The 18,889-nt window shown below is 36.8% G+C and overlaps 1 protein-coding gene across 3 annotated transcripts in view; it reads left to right on the forward strand.

Moving 5' to 3' along the window:
- SYDE2 (synapse defective Rho GTPase homolog 2) overlaps window positions 1-4,180 on the forward strand; it is a 46,586-nt gene extending 42,406 nt beyond the window's left edge. The window contains exon 7 of one of the 3 annotated variants that reach the window (XM_063697337.1): window positions 430-624. In XM_063697337.1, coding sequence (XP_063553407.1) covers window positions 430-542 — 113 coding nt within the window. In that variant the 3' untranslated portion in view covers window positions 543-624. Of the gene's footprint in view, window positions 1-424 lie in introns of all 3 variants that reach the window. The other 2 variants (XM_063697343.1, XM_004026062.5) reach the window with 2 other exon arrangements.
- The last annotated feature ends 14,709 nt before the right edge of the window (window positions 4,181-18,889 follow it).

An 18,889-nucleotide genomic window follows, 5' to 3' on the forward strand; every position in this document is an offset into this window, starting at 1 on the left:
CATTTAGATGTTTGCAGACAAAGGAACTTCTTGTTATATTTTGTTTGTACACCAATATGCCTTGCCTGCTTTTTGCTGTAGCTTTTAATTTAGGAGAAGCTACCAGCTTAGCTATTGTTTGAATTATAGCTAGATAATAATAAAGTTGCATAGAAAATTAATCGACATTGGAAATGTGATTTGTTTGGGGACATTATGATGTAGCATGAATTAGCACCATGGAATGTTATACTGCTTCTATCCTTAATCTAGATTATGTCTGGTAATAAAAAATAATTATGGAATGCTTTCTTTTGACAGAGTGCATGTTTTTGTTTTAATGCATGTTTGTAGTTGATGATTAAATGGCTTATCTTTAGCTCTGTTTTTTTTTTAAGTTCAGTTGGATTACTGTCACTAAAGCAAAATTATTGTTTGTTTCTAGAGCAGCGTTTAACTGTCAAAAAATCAACAGACAATTTATTCCCAGAGCAGAAGTCTTCTCTGAATTATTTGAGGCAGAAGAAAGAACGACCTCATATGTTAAATTTGAGTGGTACTGATTCATCAGGAGTACTTAGGCCAAGGCAAAACCGATTAGACAGTCCACTTAGCAATCGTTATGCAGGAGACTGGAGCAGCTGTGGGGAAAACTACTTTTTAAATACAAAAGAAAATTTAAATGATGTGGATTATGATGATGTCCCTTCAGAAGATAGAGAAATCGGAGAAAATTATAGCAAAATGGATGGGCCAGAAGTAATGATTGAACAGCCAATTCCCATGTCCAAAGAGTGTACATTTCAGACATATTTGACAATGCAGACAATTGAGTCTACAGTGGATCGAAAAAACAATCTCAAAGATCTACAAGAAAGTATTGATACTTTGATTGGAAATCTGGAACGTGAGCTCAACAAAAACAAGCTTAATATGAGTTTTTGAGATTGAGGGGTTTTTTTTGTAATGTCTTAAAGTTTCAAATCTGTTTTTGTTTTATTTTCTTATACCACCCACAGCGATGTTTTCATTTTTTTACTCTTGAAATCTTTAATTAATTTTTAATAAGTTTATATGATTCAATTAAAAACACTATTCATTAATACAATTTTTACTTATCTCACTAGAAAACTTTTCTGGGGATCAATAAAACTTGAACTTCTTGGGATATTTTACTAAATCTTGCCAACTCTATGGAGATAACTTTCAAATGCACTTAAGAAGGTTCACATAAGTTATTAGCCCCTCAAGGTTTTTCTGCTTTATGGGAACCACTCTTCTGTAGCTGAGACAGATGTCCTTTTTTTGTTTGTTTTTTGAGACAGAGTCTCACTCTGTCGCCCAGGCTGGAGTGCACTGGTGCTATCTCAGCTCACTGCAACCTCCACCTCCCTGGTTCAAGTGATTCTCCTGCCACAGCCTCCCGAGTAGCTGTGATGACGGCGCCCACCACCATGCCCAGCTAATTATTGTATTTTTAGTAAAGACGGGGTTTCACCATGTTGGCCAGGCTGGTCTCGAACTCCTGATCTCAGATGATCCGCCCACCTTGGCCTCCCAAAATGCTGGGATTACAGGTGCGAGCCACTGCGCCTGGCCTCTAGATGTTCTTTTAGAGGAACATCACAGCTGCTCAGTCTGATTTGCAGTACTGGTCCTGGTACACTGCAACATCCTTTGGTCAAATTTTATTTGTAATGCAAATGCTGCTATAAGAAAATCTTTTTATAAATAAAAGTGAAATTATACAAGTATTAATGTTTTCTGTATTAACAGTAATTATTTAAGCTTATAAAAATTAAATATTTTTATAATCCTGAAACTGTATATATTTATAAATGCATATATGTATAGATATCAGGATGGGGGAGGGGTTATTGTAGAATCACATGTATTTTTAAAGTATATATGTCATGAGGCCAAAATTATTATCTTAAAGTATTTTTTTCAGGGAAAGAACATTTAAATTAAAGGAGGAATTACATAAAAACACTTGAACAATAATACTCTAGAAGCATCTGAATAGAAATAATAGACTTTCTTTCCTTTATTCACAGAAAGTCACAATGTCCCCTGGGAAAAGTCATCTTTTAAATTTGAAATCCTCTAACTCCTTAAGGGATTAAGTACCCAGATTTCTGCACTGGTGACTTAGATTTAATAAATCTGCCCCTGTTCTATGCATTTTTATATTCTGCTTTGTTTTAATTATTTATTTGTAGTAGTACATTTATAACATTGACTTTATAATTACCCCCATTTGTTTCTAAATAGTCTTGCCAGCATATTACGTTACTGATTTTTAAAAATTAACTTATTTTGGCTAAGTATATATACAATGTTATAGAATCACAGTAATGTTTGAAAATGTAAATTTAGAAGGCTTTTGTATTAAATCAAAATGTATTTTTTTAAACTTTTACAGAATATGTAATTTTAAAATTATAAATAGACTTTAAGTTACCAACTTTTAAGATATGGCAGCCATTGAAAAACTGGCTTCCTGATGTTTTTCTAAATATTAAAGTACTTAAAATATTTCTATGCAATAAATATTGATAAACAGACATTATTTAATTTGAAAACCCACTGTTAAAAAAGATAAATATTTTTATATGAAATTTTCATTTTTTAAAACTTTGTGTTAACAGTTCAGAAGAATACCAAGAGAACATATATATTGAGTAAACAGTCAAAGGAAAGTACTCTTGAATGTTTTATAGGAAAGCTGTCTCAGTTTCCTTCCTTTTGTTGCTATATCATGTATGAATTGAATAAATTGCTCTAGAAATGTAAAAATTTTATTAAAATATTATAATCTTCGTGTTATGCTATTAATTATAATGGTTTTAAGGATCACTTATTTTAATATTCTTTTTAAACAAAGGTGTTAAAATTTTGGACCATCATGTATTATCCATCAATATATGTAAATAACATTTATTTGTCAAAAATTTTCCAGAATCTGAAATACTTTTAAGGGCCATGCTTGTATTACTATATTACTATATTATTTTGGATGAGAATAGTTTTAAAGTTGATCTCTGCCCTCTTAGAGAATTCTATCATTTTTTTGTTGTCTAATCACCGAGTTATAGCTATAAACTGCTTTTATTGACTCTGCTGTACCAGAAGTGTTGGATAAGTTTAGATGTCTTTACTTTAAATGGCATTTTACTTCAAATGTTTTTTGCGAGTTTTTATACCTGCTTTTTATAATTTCCTAGGATCTTTCTGTAGTGTCAACTGTTGCTCCTTTCTGAGGCTGCCAGCTTTAATTTTTCTTTTTCTTTTCTTTTTTCCTTTTTAATAGAGACAAGATCTCAGTATATTGCCCAGGCTGGTCTCAAATTCCTGGGCTCAAGCGATCCACCCGCCTCAGCCTCCCAAAGTGCAAGGATTACAGGCGTGAGCCACTATGCCCAGCCCCTAATGTTTTTTAGGATTAAAAACAATTTTAATTTTAGAGCATGTACCTGAATAAAAATTCTAAACAATTCAGATGGATAGAAAATAAAAGTACAAGTGTTTCTGTCTGCCATCCACACCAATTTCACCTCTTAGAGGTTAACAGCACGTTTCTTGCTGCTGTTTCTTATCATTTAAGCCAAATTTGTCATTCTATGAATGATAAACAATTTATCTCACTTCATTCCTTCTCACCATTTTTGTTATGTTTTTAGTTCATTTGTTCTCCTTTATAACTGTAGTTAATAATTTTTTTGATCCATTGATTTTAAATATATTTCCATAACATTGAGGAAATGACCAACCTTGTACTTCCCTTCCATTACTGTCCTTTACCTCCTAACTTCTCTTAAGTTATACTATTAGTTTATATAATCAGTTTTAATGATGTATAATGTTTTCCCTCTATACTGTATATTTATTTGTATATTATATATACTATATACTGTATATTTATTCTAAACACTGCAAATCAGTAACTAGCAGTCACACTATGCAAAAGTATGCACAGGTAAACCAGGTGATTTATCTCCTCCTATGTATCTATCTTATATCCTTAAGTCTGTACTGATTTAAGCAGAATGTTTCACGCATAAAGGCCAAATGGATTCTTTTATAGCCAGTCATCAACTTCCCCAAATCATGCTATGTGTCATTTGCTACGTAATTGGGTCATGGCTTTTGCATACTTTAATGGTTCCTGGAGTAAGTAATTGCTTTTATTTCTTTTTTTTTTAAAAAAAAATCTTTCAATAGAGACGGGGTATTGTTATGTTGCCAGGACTGGTCTCAAATTTGTAGGCTCAAGCGATCCTTTCCGCCTCAGTCTCCCAAAGTGCTGGGATTACAGTATGAGCCACTGCTTCCAGCCTGCTTTTATTTCTCGACAGAAGAAAAACACTTGCTTTACTGTAGCTCTTCTTTTAATCATACTATTGAATTACCAAATTTGTTCAGAGTGCTTTTAGCTCTCATCTTGGGATTCTGGAACTATATTCTTGTCTTTATTTTTCTTTGACAGAATTGACAGGAAGGAAGGAAGTATGTTCTTCACTCTAACCCCGAGATCATTTTATGCTTCTTAATCAGCTTCATCGAATTTGGACAAAGTGATTTTAAGCTATCATCTTGGGATGTATTTTCTTTGTACTCCTATTTTTTTTTCTTTCTTTTTTTTCTTTTTCTTTCTTTTTTTTTTTTTTTTTTTTTTGCTGCATTCTTTCTTGAATTTGTCTTTTCTGTTTGCTGAAGTATATTTACAGGTGCCTTTTTTTCCCCCAGAAAGGGTGCACGGGAGAGAAACTAGGAGTCCTTGTGTGTTTGACAAGGCCTTTATTTTTTCCTCACACTTTATTTTTATTGGGCCTGCAGTTCTATGTTCAAACTCATTTTTCTTTAGACTTTTGAAGACATTTCACTATCACCTTCAAGCATCCAGTTTTGCAGTAGTCCAGGCTAGAAAGATTCGGACCAGGATAGAAACAATAGAGATGGTGAGATATGGTTGGATTCTGGATATATTTTGAAGCAGGAGCTAAAAGAATCTGCCAGTGGACTGTGAAAGGAGTAGGGCCTGAGCAGCTGAATGATGGAGCGCCATCAAATGAGATTGAAATGACTCCATGTTTTTTCAGTGAGGTCCTTCTATTGGACGTTGGTGTTGTTAATATAGTAGTTATTAAAATGTCTTATAATGTCCTGTTAACGATTAGTACTAATGCCTCTGTACTTGGTGATGGTGCTCATAGAGTTACTACTAGAATAAGAAGGCCAGAAGACTTCATCTATATCTTTTGATTTTTTTTTTTTTTTTTTTTTTTGAGACGGAGTCTCGCTCTGTCGCCCAGGCTGTAGTGCAGTGGCGCGATCCCGGCTCCTGCAAGCTCCGCCTCCCGGGTTCACGCCATTCGCCTGCCTCAGCCTCCCGAGTAGCTGGGACTACAGGCGCCTGCCAACATGCCCGGCTCATTTTTTGTGTTTTTTGTTTGTTTGTTTTGTTTTTTGTTTTTTAGTAGAGACGGGGGTTTCACTGTGTTAGCCAGGATGGTCTCGATCTCCTGACCTCGTGATCTGCCTGCCTTGGCCCCCCTAAGTGCTGGGATTACAGGCGTGAGCCACCGCGCCCAGCAAGACTTCATATATATTTAAAGTCCCACATAATAACTGTCTGGATCCCGTCTCTACTAAAAATACAAAAAATTAGCCAGGTGTGGTGGCGGGCGCCTGTAGTCCCAGCTACTCGGGAGACTGAGGCAGGAGAATGGCGTGAACCCGGGCGGCAGAGGTTGCAGTGAGCCGAGATTGCGCCACTGCACTCCAGCCTGGGCGACAGAGCGAGACTCTTGTCTCAAAAAATAAAAAATAAATAACTGTCTGGAAAATTCCAGATTATGTAGCTTTACATGTTAGGGACCCTAAAGAAACAAGGTTGAGTACTGGTGGGGTCCCTGAAAAGAATTTAGTTTCCAGACCACAGATTGACTTTGATGGTTAAGATTTTATAAATTAAATATATCAATTTTTAGGTACTTTGGTATGATAAAGTTGTATTATGATTAATAATAACAAGTCTTAATTTGAGGCTTACTCACTTGAGGACTTTGGTACAAAAATGCTCTTTTGCTGTTTTTCCTGACCAATTTTCATTCTGAATGCAAAAGGGTCATATTTGATAAACACTGAAGTGCCACAAGTCAGATTTCTTGATTGCATTCTGCCTCAGCCTGAAATGGACTTGCTAACTCAGGCAGAAATTGAATTTATTGAGAAAATAGTGTATCAAAGGGAAGACTTTGAGGGTGCTGAAAGTCTTTTATATTTTGGTCTAGGTGGTGGTTTCATAGGTGTTTACATATCAGGTTGCATACTTAAGATTTGTGCCCTTTATATGTCATACCTCTATTTTTAAATTTTTTTTTAATGGGCAAGCTTGAGAAATAGACTTGGAAAAGAAACAGAAACTAAGAGAGGCTAGGTCGTCAGAATGACAGCAATCAAGGCCATACCTGGTTATGACACTGCTGTTGCTGTCACTGTCACTAAGCAGCCTCATGTACTCCCCACTGGAGTTAGTTAGAAAACATCCTCATTCTCCATTACTCCTGATTCACAGTCCCAGACAGAAGCATGAGATTGTACTCCAGCTTCCAGGAGGCAGAGAGGAATTAGCTTGCATCCTTTCTTAGAATTTACATAGTAAGTAGATTTATGATCACAGAAGGAGATTTGGATGCTGAGCAGGCAAAACAGTGGCAAATATACACAACACTTTCCTAATCATCTGAACCCTGTTGCTCCAAAATTGGAGTCTTTCTTACCCTGTCCCCCCTGTATATCCCAGCCATCAACAGGTCTAAGTGCTGTGTGTCTTAAACTGCATTGGAGTTTGTCACTGCTAATACCCTAGTCCAAGCCACCATCATCCCTCAATCTCATATTTCCTCTCTGCTGTCACTCTCCCCTCTCTACACCCACGATCCAGTCTATTCATGGAAGCTACTGTGAAAAAGATATACTGCATCATTTCCTAGGCCTTCTCCCTTGCTCCCCGGCTCTAGCAACACTGGGGACCCTCATTGCTGTCTGAGGCTCTCTGCTCTTGCCATTGCCCCTGTCTGGAAAGCTCTTTATCCAGATGTTACTTAAGCAGTTCCTTTTTGTCATTCGCTTCTCTGCTCAAATGTCACTTCAAAGAGCCTGCTTCTGAACAGCCTGCTCTGAGAATAAGGGGAAGAAGCAGATGGAGATTTCTGGGTTTTTTTGTAATAAATGCTATTAATAAATACTTATGGTACTATCTGACTAAACTGCAGATATTTATCACTTTGGTAAATGTTTACATTTAAACCAAATTTAAGAAGAAAAATGTTTTAAAAACTACACCCACATCCATTGTCACTTTTTGTCATATCACCTGGGCTTATCTTCAAGGCTTTATCATTATCTGAAATTATCTCATTTATTTATTTGTTTATTCATTTATTGTCTATGTCCACTCCTCTAGAATGTAATCTCCATGGCAGCAGGGACTTTGTATAACAATCTAGTTCATTGCCATATGCCTAGGGACTATAACATAGAAGCTGTTCAATTAATTGTTAATCAATGAATAACTGTAATAAGATACTTGAGAATGGTTGTCTTTTTGTTAGGAAAAGACTAAGTACTATAATCGCAATGTCTACATAATTTTAAAAATATTCACTCCTGAGTAATAAATTATTTGTGGTTAAGAGAGTAATGTTATCTCTTTTTTAAAAATGACTTGTCTTTTTTATAGTTAAAGTGGTCTTGGGAAAATTAATGACTACAAGTCGGTGGGTAAATTTGGGGTGATTTTTTGTAGCATTTCTTTGCTGCAGAACACAGTAGAAACAGTTATTTATGTGATATGTGTATGAAAATGCACATCTCACCATGACAAAGAAACATCTTTAAGAAATATTTTGTTAAAATGCATCATTTCTTTATAGAAATCATAAAGAGCAAAATATATCCTCTTAATTTTGACCTAATTTACTTCATATGCACTTTCTCTAGAACTGGAAAAAACTATTTTTCATTTTGTTAAAAGAAAACATTTTCATAAACTTGAATGAACCCTATAAGTAGAACTCTTCCTTATTAGAAAAAATAGCAGAGAAACCACTTTGAGGGACAGGCACTACATTTAATGTTTTTATTTTCCTCAATGTCAAGTGTTTGTTTTAAGCAATGAGAAAATGCGTAAACATTGCCCTTGGGTTGGGTTAACTTCATTCTTATTTGTTTCATAAGGCCACTTGACATGCTTTTAAGTTATTTGGGTTAATCTGGCTTTCTTGCTTAATGGAGGTATAGATGTAGTAGAAACTTGGTGTTGCCCTCTATATTCTATATACTTTGGAAATTCCACTCTTCAAAATAATTTTCCAAAGAGAGTTTAAAATTTCAACTTTAGAAAAGTGCAATACACATTAAATGAAGAAACAGGAAAGCCCCTCACATTCAAGACTTTTTTGTGTGAAAATTATGAAACAGCATGCCTGCAGCTCACATTTTTTTCACAGCTGCAGATATTGAACAGTGACCCCTTGTTCTTGACCTTTGTTCAAGAAACGAGATGCAGGTTGCCAGCCTGTTTGCGTCTGTTCTTGCCTTTTTTCCCCCTGTGGCCATTGTAAAACCCACTCTTTAACCTAAGAGCAAGTTTGAATCGTTAAGTAAGTGAAAACTACTTGTCTAGGCTGGTAGATAAGAAATGTCAGAGCATAAAGTGCCATCTGTCCAAGGTTATAAATCTACATTTGATCTGTACTGTATATCAAATTCACCTATAAAGCCAAGGAAATATACATAAAAGAAGCCATACCGGTGTCTTTTCCCTCAACGTTTATGAGCACTTTCAACTTTATAGAAAAGTTGAAAATTTTATGGTGAATACCCATATATCTAGCATCCAGATTCTATAATTTATAAGCTTTTTGTTATATTTGCTCAATCACATATCTATCCATTATTTGTCTTTTTTTTGTGCATTTCAAAGTAAGTTGCAGGCATCAGGACATTAGGAAAAGACTAAGTACTATAATGGCAATGTCTACCTAATTTTAAAAATATTCACTCCTGAGTAATTATTTGTGGTTAAGAGAGTAATGTTTTATCTCTTTTTAAAAAACGACTTGTCTTTTTTTTTATAGTTAAAGTGGTCTTGGGAAAATTAGTGACTACAAGTCAGTGGGTGGGTAAATCAGGACATTTCACAGTAAGTGTTATTTTGGAAGCCAAAAAAAAAGATTCAATTGTTGGTGAACTTTGTGTGATTATAATTAACCTCTAAAAGATTTGTGGTATTAATTCATCACAAATCTTAGAATTCATCACTGTTAGAAAGAACCAACATTGCTATTAATAGCTTCTAAAAAGTAATGAATATTTTGTATTCATTTGTATACAAGTAATGAATATCTTGTAATTATTATTATTATTATTATTATTTTTTTTTTTTTTTGAGATGGAGTCCTGTTCTGTCACCCAGGCTGGAGTGTAGTGGTGTGATCTCGGCTCACTGCAACCTCTGCTTCCCGGGTTCAAGCAATTCTCTCAGCCTCCTGAGTAGCTGGGATTACAGGCACGTGCCACCACACCCAGCTAATTTTTGTATTTGTAGTAGAGCTGGGGTTTCACCATGTCAGCCAGACTGGTCGTGAACTCCTGACCTTAGGTATATCTTGTAATTCTTACCAAATTACTTTTAGCTATCCTAGACTCCCATCATTCACAGACAACCTGCACAATTTCTACCATATTTAAATACTGTGTGTAATATTACTTTATTTTATCTAAAATTATTTTTTCAATTGAAAAAAATTGAAATGTAAAACTTCACACTGCTGCCATATATGGAAAACCAGTATCACTTGTCATTAACGAGTTAAAGTTTTTTCTATACACTAAAATGAATTCATAACTATTGAGATAATTAAGGTGTGAGCTCTATGTACAGTTATGTACACCTTAACATGCATACCACACTTTGGGAAATACTGAGTTTAGTCTCTGCTATGGTCTGGATATGGTTTGTTTGTCTCCACCAAATCTCTTGTCAAAATTTAATCCTCAGTGCGGTGTCTTGGGAGGTGAAAGTTGTTTGGGTCATGGAGGCAGATTCCTCATGAATAGATTAATGCCCTCCCTGGGAGGTGGAGTAAGGAGTGAATTCTCACTGTATTCGTTCCAATAGAGCCAGTTGTTAAAAATAGCCTAGCACTTCCTTGCACACTCTCCCTCTACCACCACCCCTTCCTCGCCACGTGACCTGTGCATACACTGTCTCTCCTTCACCTTCTCCTGTGAAGGGAAGCAGCCAGCAGCCCTCACCCAATCTTGAACTTTCTGGCCACCAGAATCATGAGTCAAATAAACCTTTTTCCTTTATAAATTGCTTAGCCTCAGGTTTTCCTTTATAGCAACACAAAGTGGACTAAGACAATCTCCATCTTTTCTATCACAAATGTTGGGACACAAGAAAAGTCAAAGCTGCATTGAAAGTTGAACACACAGATAACACCAGTCTGTTTTCTTTTTAAGGGACAAAAGCACCATGTCTAGGTAAGACACTTGACTAATTCCCACCCGGAGCTGGCGATAGAGAGAGTGAAAGGTCTCCTATAGCAGGGTTGGGGAGGGTCTCTCTGCAGTCTGAGATTGTGTCCCAAATGGGGCTCTTTCTTCATGAACCCTGTAGGCTCCACACTGGCAGGAACAGAGCCAAAGCCCAATTCTTACAGCCTGCATTTCTGCCTTGAGGACTTCTCAGTGCTGTTTCCCTGACCACATTTTTTTTTTTCATTTTGTTTCCTCTCACACTTTTAACCCTTTCCTACCAGCATATTTTCCCCTGAACTACCAACATAGGGTTGGTAGGAAATGACCAGAAATGTATCTTTCCTTCCTAAGATTAGAACCAGGGCATAGGAGCCAGACATAGAGATCAAAATACCAAATTTACTTTTGACAAAGGTAAGCTGGAGAATATGACTTGGGTCTATGGCCAAGTGGGCTTCTTCATATATCCTCTGTGATCTGATCATCCCCACCTAGTCACTGGTGGAGTTAATGAAAAAAGACCTCTCCTGGCATGGGCAGAGCCTGTCAGCACCATAAAAGTATGTATTACCAACAGGCTGGTGTGTGGTGAGAGAATGCAGAAGGCCCCTAGCCAAGCATGCTCAAGTTCTTCTCAATTCACTACTCAGATGAGTCATTCTTTGTGACTTGGGGAACAGTAAATTAGGGGTTTAAAGAGAAGCTGGAAGTGATTCTCTCATACTCTTTTCTCTTGAGAAGTAGCTAAATCCCCTCCCTTTTATGGAAATGGTAAAAGCACAGGATGTTATCCTCTAAAAATGACCACCTATTGCTTCCTCTTAATAAAGGACCAAATGTCACAAGATAAACTTTGGGACCCTTTTGTAAATGGAGCAGGAAGTGGAAATGCTGAACTGCACATAGGCAGTCAAAAAAAAAAAAAAAAACACACACATAAAGATTTTCCAGGTAATCACTAGGCAATTGCTGCCATGGGGCACCCAGTTAATTTGCAAAGTGGTCAAAGCAGCATATTCTCACCTCTTTTGGTAAATCCTTTCCCCTCAGGCCCCAGTGGCCATGTGCCACCTCTGGCTGCCTTGGGCCTCAGATATCCCAAGCAGTCTTGCCTTTCCTTCCTGTGCCCAACAGAATCTGTGTCTCCTCCTTCTCTACCTCCAGGGAAATCTTGCCTTCCATTTGGTTTTACAGTCTTGCCTGGAAGAATGTGCTCTCATCACCTGATTCAAATGCTAAAGTGTTAATGATGGATAGGGTTTATTTGTACTTTATTTTAAAATGGGAGCATATTAAACTATGCCTAAGAAAGTACTGGAAGTATTCTTTAGGTTCTGTTGGTTCTTTTTGCTAACTGTGGGGTCCCTCGATGCTCCTGCTACAGTTCCATGTTATGTTCACTTCTGAAAGACTGTTGGCTTTTGTATTAGCCATCTCAACTTCTCAGGTCTACTTTCAGCCTCAGCCAGTAGGGAACAGTACTTAAACCATTATCAGCCATATCCTTAATGCATTTAAACAGGGCCTAGGTCACAAGGGGGTTGTTGGGCTTCTAACAAATCACCTAGTGGAAATTTTATGAAAGTCAGAATTGCATATGTAAATTTTTAAAATATACATACACATACGAAGAACTAACCAAAACAACTTTGAAAAAGAACAGAGTTGGAGGACCAACATTATCTGATTTTAAGGTGACTTATAAAGTGACAGTAATCAAGATGGTATAGTAATGGCATCAAAATAGACAAATCAATAGAATAAAAGTTCAGAAATAGATTCATATATATATGGACAACTGATTTTTGACGAGACAATTCAGTGAAGAAAGAATAGTCTTTTCAACAAATGGTGCTGCAACAATAAAATATTTGCATGAAAAAAGTGCTTTGATCCACATCTCATACCATATGTAAAAATGAACTCAAAATACATCATAGACCTAAACGTAAAGCCTAAAAGTATAAAACTTCTAGAAGAAAACCTTGGATTATGCACAGATTTCTCAGATTGGTCACCAAAAACATGATACATAAAAAAAATTTTTTTGATAAACTGAACTTCATCAAATTTACAAACTTCTGCACTTTGAAAGACCCTGTTGAGAGAATAAGATGAACCACATTGGGAGTATATATTTGCATATATCTGATAATGGCTGGCATCCGGGATGTATACAAAATTCCAAAACCTCAATAATAATTAAAAAAACACTCCCCTTGCTCCCTGCAATGAGCAAAATACATGAACAAACACTTCATGAAAGAGTATATATGAATGGCAAATAAAGACATGAAAATTAACCACTATCATTAGTCATTAGGAAATGCAAATTAAAACCACAAAAAGATACCACCACACAGCAGTTAGAATGGCTAAATTTGAAAACAGTGACCCTACTGGCAAGAATGTGGAAGAAATGAGACTCTCATATACTGCAGGTGGGAATGTAAAATGGCACAACCACTTTTATTTAGCATTATCTTTAAAAAGTCAACATATACATACCACAGGATCCAGACATTCCATTCCTAGATATTTATCCAAAAGAAATGAATGCATATGTCTGTAAGGAAAACTTGTACAGAAATTATCATAGCAGACTAATTTGTAATAGCAAGATACTCATCTGACAAAGGTCTAATATCCAGAATCCACAAGGAATTTAAACAATTTTACAAGAAAAAAACAACCCCATCAAAAAGTGGGCAAAGGATATGAACAGACACTCCTCAAAAGAAGACATCTATGCAGCCAACAAACATGAAAAAGAGCTCATCATCATCACTGGTCGTCAGAGAAATGCAAATCAAAACCACAATGAGATACCATCTCACACCAGTTAGAATGGCGATCATTAAAAGGTGAGGAAACAACAGATGCTGGAGAGGATGTGGAGAAATAGGAACACTTTTACACTGTTGGTGGGAATGTAAATTAGTTCAACCATTGTGAAAGACAGTGTAGCAATTCCTCAAGGATCTAGAACCAGAAATACCAGTTGACCCAGCAATTCCATTACTGGGTATATACCCAAAGGATTATAAATCATTCTACTATAAAGACACATGCACACGTATGTTTATTGCAGCACTATTCACAATAGCAAAGACTTGGAACCAACCCAAATGCCCATAGACTGGATAAAGAAAATGTGGCACATATATACCATGGAATACTGCGCAGCCATAAAAAAGGAGGGGTTCATGTCTTTGCAAGGACATGAAGCTGGAAACCATCATTCTCAGCAAACTAACACAGGAACAGAAAACCAAACACTGCCTGTTCTCACTCATAAGTAGGAGTTGAACAATGAGAACACATGGACACAGGGAGGGGAGCATTATACACCAGGGCCTGCCAGGGGCCTGGGGGCTAAGGGGACGGATAGCATTAGCAGAAATACCTAATGTAGATGACGGGTTGATAGGTGCAGCAAACCACCATGACACGCATATACCTATGTAACAAACCTGCATGTTCTGCACATGTATCCCAGAACTTAAAGTATAATAAGAAAAAGAAAAAGAAAGTATATTATCTAGATGCATCTATTTAAATTTAATGGGTATTAAATTTATTAAACATACCTACAAAATCTAAGTAAGACATGAATTTTAAAAAAATAAAAGAACAGTGCCTCACACTGTAATAGGAAATGACAGCTATTGCTATTAGGAGTACGGCATCTATTAACAGTTTCCAGCAGTAAACACAACCATTATCAAATAATAAAGACCTATTATAAAAATATTCAAGCAACAGAGATCTATTAAAATTTTTATCTTTGCTTCAAAATAATATGGAGTGAGGAGTGTAGGTTAAAGATTAGTCATGTACTGATCTTTATAAACGCTGGGGCTGGTAAAAAAGTCCCCTCTTTGCCTTGCACACTTGTCCCTTCTCCCATTCCATCCCTCAGAAGTAAACATAATGAACACATTGATGGCTACACTTCCAGACTTTTCTATACATACAGAGAAATGTGAATGTTAGTACAAATACACATACACAGTTTTACACAAGTGGGGTCATATTGGATATATTGTTTTGCAACTTGATTTTTCCCTTGATAATTTGTAAACTTCCTATCTTGTTGGAATGAAGAATGTTCCTCATCACAGCTGAAGGGTCCTTGTCTGATGAACATATTTTGCTATTTTCCTACTGATGGACATGTAGATCCCTTCCGCACATTACAATTTTGTTCTGGCCAATATTTTCTCTCTCCTTTTTCTATTTCTTTTTTTATCATCTGCTTCATTTTTCATTTATCTATTTTCTCTCTTTAGTACAGAAGTCAACACTTTTGTCAGCTTCTCGGTTAGCACTCCCCACCCACTGCTTCCTTGAATGCTCTGAGGACCAATGAATTCCTTATTCTATGATCCTGACCTTTATAGGCCAAAAAAGAGAGAGAGAAATAACAATGAAAGTGAATTTCGACTACTGTTATGTTTAAGTCACAGTGCAGGCTGCTTTTGCTTTCCTGAGGAAGTATGTCAAGTGTTTTTTAAATTATTTTTTAAAAATTCTTTTCTTTAAAACCTTATTTTTTTCTTGTTCTTTCTTTTCTCTTTTTTTTCTTTTTCCTTGCCAGCAGAAAGTGGAGGCACACTTTCAAGTTTGCTTTTTAATCCACAAACTCAACATTTTTTCTTTTCTGTTTACTAAGTCACACAATTCCCTTGGAGGCAGACTTTTATGTGTCCCTTTAGTAATGTTTTGTCCTTTATTTTCCACATAAAGTAATAAACTAATAAGTAAAATCTTTATTAGAATTTCTCTCCAACTTTGGAATCTTTTTATGAGGTTGTAGGAGCCTGAATAATGGTCCCAAAGCCATCCGTGCCCTAATCCTTGGAACCTGTGAATGTTACCTTACGCGGCAAAAAGGATTTGACAGATTAAGTTAAGGATTTTGAGATGGGGAGATTTTCCTGGATTATCTAGATGGGGCCTAAATGTGGTCACAGGAGTTCTTCTGAAAGGGAGGCAAGGGGAGATTTGACTAAAGAAGAGGAGAAGGCAATGTGTAAGTGGAAGCAGAGATTAGAGTGATGCAGCTACGAGCCAGCAAATGCCCACAGTAAGTTGGAGGAGGCAAGGAATGGGTTCTCTCTCCATTGGAGCTTCCAGATGGAACTAGCCCTGCTGGTTTTGCTGGTTTCGAACTTCTGGTCTCTAGAACTGTGAGAGAACAAATTTCTCTTGTTTTAAGGTACAGAGTTCATGGTAGTCTGTCAGGAAATGAATACAGAGCTCTATTCACAATGTTCTGTAATTAATTTTGCTATTTTTTTTTCAATTTGTTGCTTGTTATTGTTCTTTTTAATTGCTTTTCTTCCCAGTAGTTTGCAGACATCAAAACAAAGTTATATATTTAAAACTGGTGATAAACAATGAGTTTATAATAGCCTTTCATGATATAAGTAGGGGCTTGTTTAACTCAACTCACCTGTTTTTTGCCTTCCCCACCGGCACTCTAGCTGCACCAAACTCCTAGGGCCTTGCTTTGATACGGTCCTGAATCTGCAATCCCACTCTCTAGAGGTTTCTGCTATTTATAGGCTTTTTTTTTTTCACCTTTATCAATTTTTAAGACACGTAGCACTTATTTCCTGTTTTCTGTTCTAGGTATTTGAGTACACAGCTTATTGTGTCTACTGGATTGTATGTATTAAAGGCAAGGATACACTATACTTCCTTATCATCTTTCCTGGAACAAAGTAGAAAGAAATAAACCGACTATTTGGGAGGTAATTTCCCAAATAATGGCCCCAAAGAGATTCATGCCCTAATCCCTGGAACCTGTGAATGTTACCTTATAGAGCAAAAAGGATTTGGTAGATTTAATTGAGCTAAGGATATTGAGAGGGGGACATTGTCCCGGATTATCTAGATGAGCCCTAAATTTAGTCACAAGGATTCTGCTGAAAGAGAGGCAAATGGAGATTTGACTATAGAAGAGGAAAAGGCGGTGTGCAGATGGAAGCGGTTATTGACACATTATAGGTATAATAACTAATATTTACTGAGGATCTACTGTTTCAGACGATGTAATGGGCATTTTATATATTCCGTCTCAGTTTATCCTCACAAGAGCCATGTGAAGTGGTTTTTCCAGTTATCCATTGCTACATAATAAACCGTCCCAAAACCTAGTGGCTTAAAATGATGACAGCATTGGCTGGGTGCGGTGGCTCACGCTTATAATCCCAGCACTTTGGGAGGCTGAGGTGGGCAGACAACCTGAGCTCAGGAGTTCGAGACCAGCCTGCCCAACATGGTGAAAGCCTGTCTCTACTAAAAAAAAAAAAAAAAGAAGAATGCAAAAAATACAAAAATTAGCCGGGTGTGGTGGCGGGAGCCTGTAATCCCAGCTACTCAGGAGGCTGAGGCAGGAGAATCACTTGAACCCAGGAGGCAGAGGTTGCAGTGAGCCGAGATCACGCTGCTGCACTCCAGCCTGGGTGACAGAGCAAGGCTCCAGTTCGAAAATAATAATAATAATAATAATAATAATAATAATAATAATAATAATAAATGACAGCATTTGCTTTACTCACCAATGTGCATTTGGACAGGTCAAGGCAGGGAAAGCTCATCTCTGCTCCGCTCTGCGTCAGCTGGGGTAGCTCGAAGGCTCAGGGTTGGAATCATCTGAAGGTTCATTCACTCACATGCCTGGTGGCTGACACTGGCCATGGGCCGAAACCTTATTTGGAGCTGTTGACTGGAACACCTCCATGCTCCCTTTCCGTGAGCTGCCTCACAATGGGTTCCCAGGGTGAGTGCCCAGTGAGAGAGAGCCAGGTGGAAGCTGTCTCACCCTTGATGACCTGGCTTCAGGTGAGATGCAGTGTCATTTCCACAGCATTCTGTTGTTCGAGGCAATCACAAAGTGCTACCCAGTTTCTAGAGGAGGGGAAATGGAGTCTGTCTCTTGATGGGATGTGGCAAGAAACGGTGGAATGGGAAATATTGCTCCACTTTTGAGAATTCCTTCTGCTGCAGCAGAAGCTCATCATGGTTAAAAGATTGAAGCTGTAAGTGGCTGAGTGCTCAAAATTCTGACTCCAAAGCCCAGACTATGATTCAGATATTTCTCTTACTATGTGACTTTTAAAGCTATTAATATCACATGATCAATTCCTTTTATAATCTCTAAACAAATTCTTATAAGCACTCTTTATTATTTTTAAACAAAAATTTCTACTGATGCACATAGATGTACGTAGTTTCAGGGTACATACGATCATTTAATACATTTATGTAGTTTGTAAAGATTAATTAGTACACGTGGAATATCCATCACCTTAAATATTTGTCTTTTCTTTATGCCAGAAACATTATTCTCTTCCAGCTATTTTGAAATCTACAATAGATTTTATTGACTATAGTCACCCCACTAATCTATTGAACACTAGGTCTTATTTTTTCTATCAAACCATATATTTGTACCCATTAATCAACTTCTCTTCACCCATACCACCCCCTCACCTTCCTGGACTCTGGTAACAACCAATCTGTTCTCCATCTTCATGAGATCCACCTTTTTAGCCCCCACAGATGAACTAGTACATGTGATATTTTTCTGTGCTTGTTTTATTTCATTTAACATAACCTCAAGTTCCATCCATGTTGATGCAAGTGGCAAGATTTCATTCTCTTTTATGGCGAAATAATATTCCACTGTGTGTACCACATTTTCTTTATCCAGTCATCTGTCGATAGGCACTTAGGTTGATTCCATGTTTTGGCTGTTGTGAATAGTGCTGCAATAAACATGGGAGTGCAGATGTCTCTTTGATATATTGATTTCCTTCCTTTTCAGTATATACCCAGTAGTGGAATTGCTGGATCATACGGTAGTTCTATTTTTAGTCTTTTGAGAAACCTCCAAACTGTTCTCCACAGTGGTTGTACTAATTTACATTCCCACCAGCATAGTTCTTCTTTCTCTACATCTTTGCCAGCACTCATTATTGCCTGTCTTTTTGATAAAAGCCACATTAACTGGGGTGAAATGCTATTTCATTGTGGTTTTGATTTGCATTACTCTGATGATTAGTGATGTTGATCATTTTTTCATATACCTGTTGGATTTGTCATCTTTTGAGAAATGCCTATTCAGATATTTTGCCCATTTTTTAATCCAATTGTTCTTTTGCTATTCAGTAGTTTGAGCTCCTTATATATTCTGGTTATTAATCTTTTGTCAGATTGGTAATTTGCAAATATTTTCTCCCATTCTGTGGGTTGTCTCTTCACTTTGCTGACTGTTTCCTTTACTTTGTGAAGCTTTTTAGCTTGATGTAATCCCATTTAGTCTATATTTACTTTGGTTGCCTGG

Source organism: Gorilla gorilla, chromosome 1 (genome assembly GCF_029281585.2).
Source record: "Gorilla gorilla gorilla isolate KB3781 chromosome 1, NHGRI_mGorGor1-v2.1_pri, whole genome shotgun sequence".
In the NCBI taxonomy this organism is placed as follows: Eukaryota; Metazoa; Chordata; class Mammalia; order Primates; family Hominidae; genus Gorilla; species Gorilla gorilla.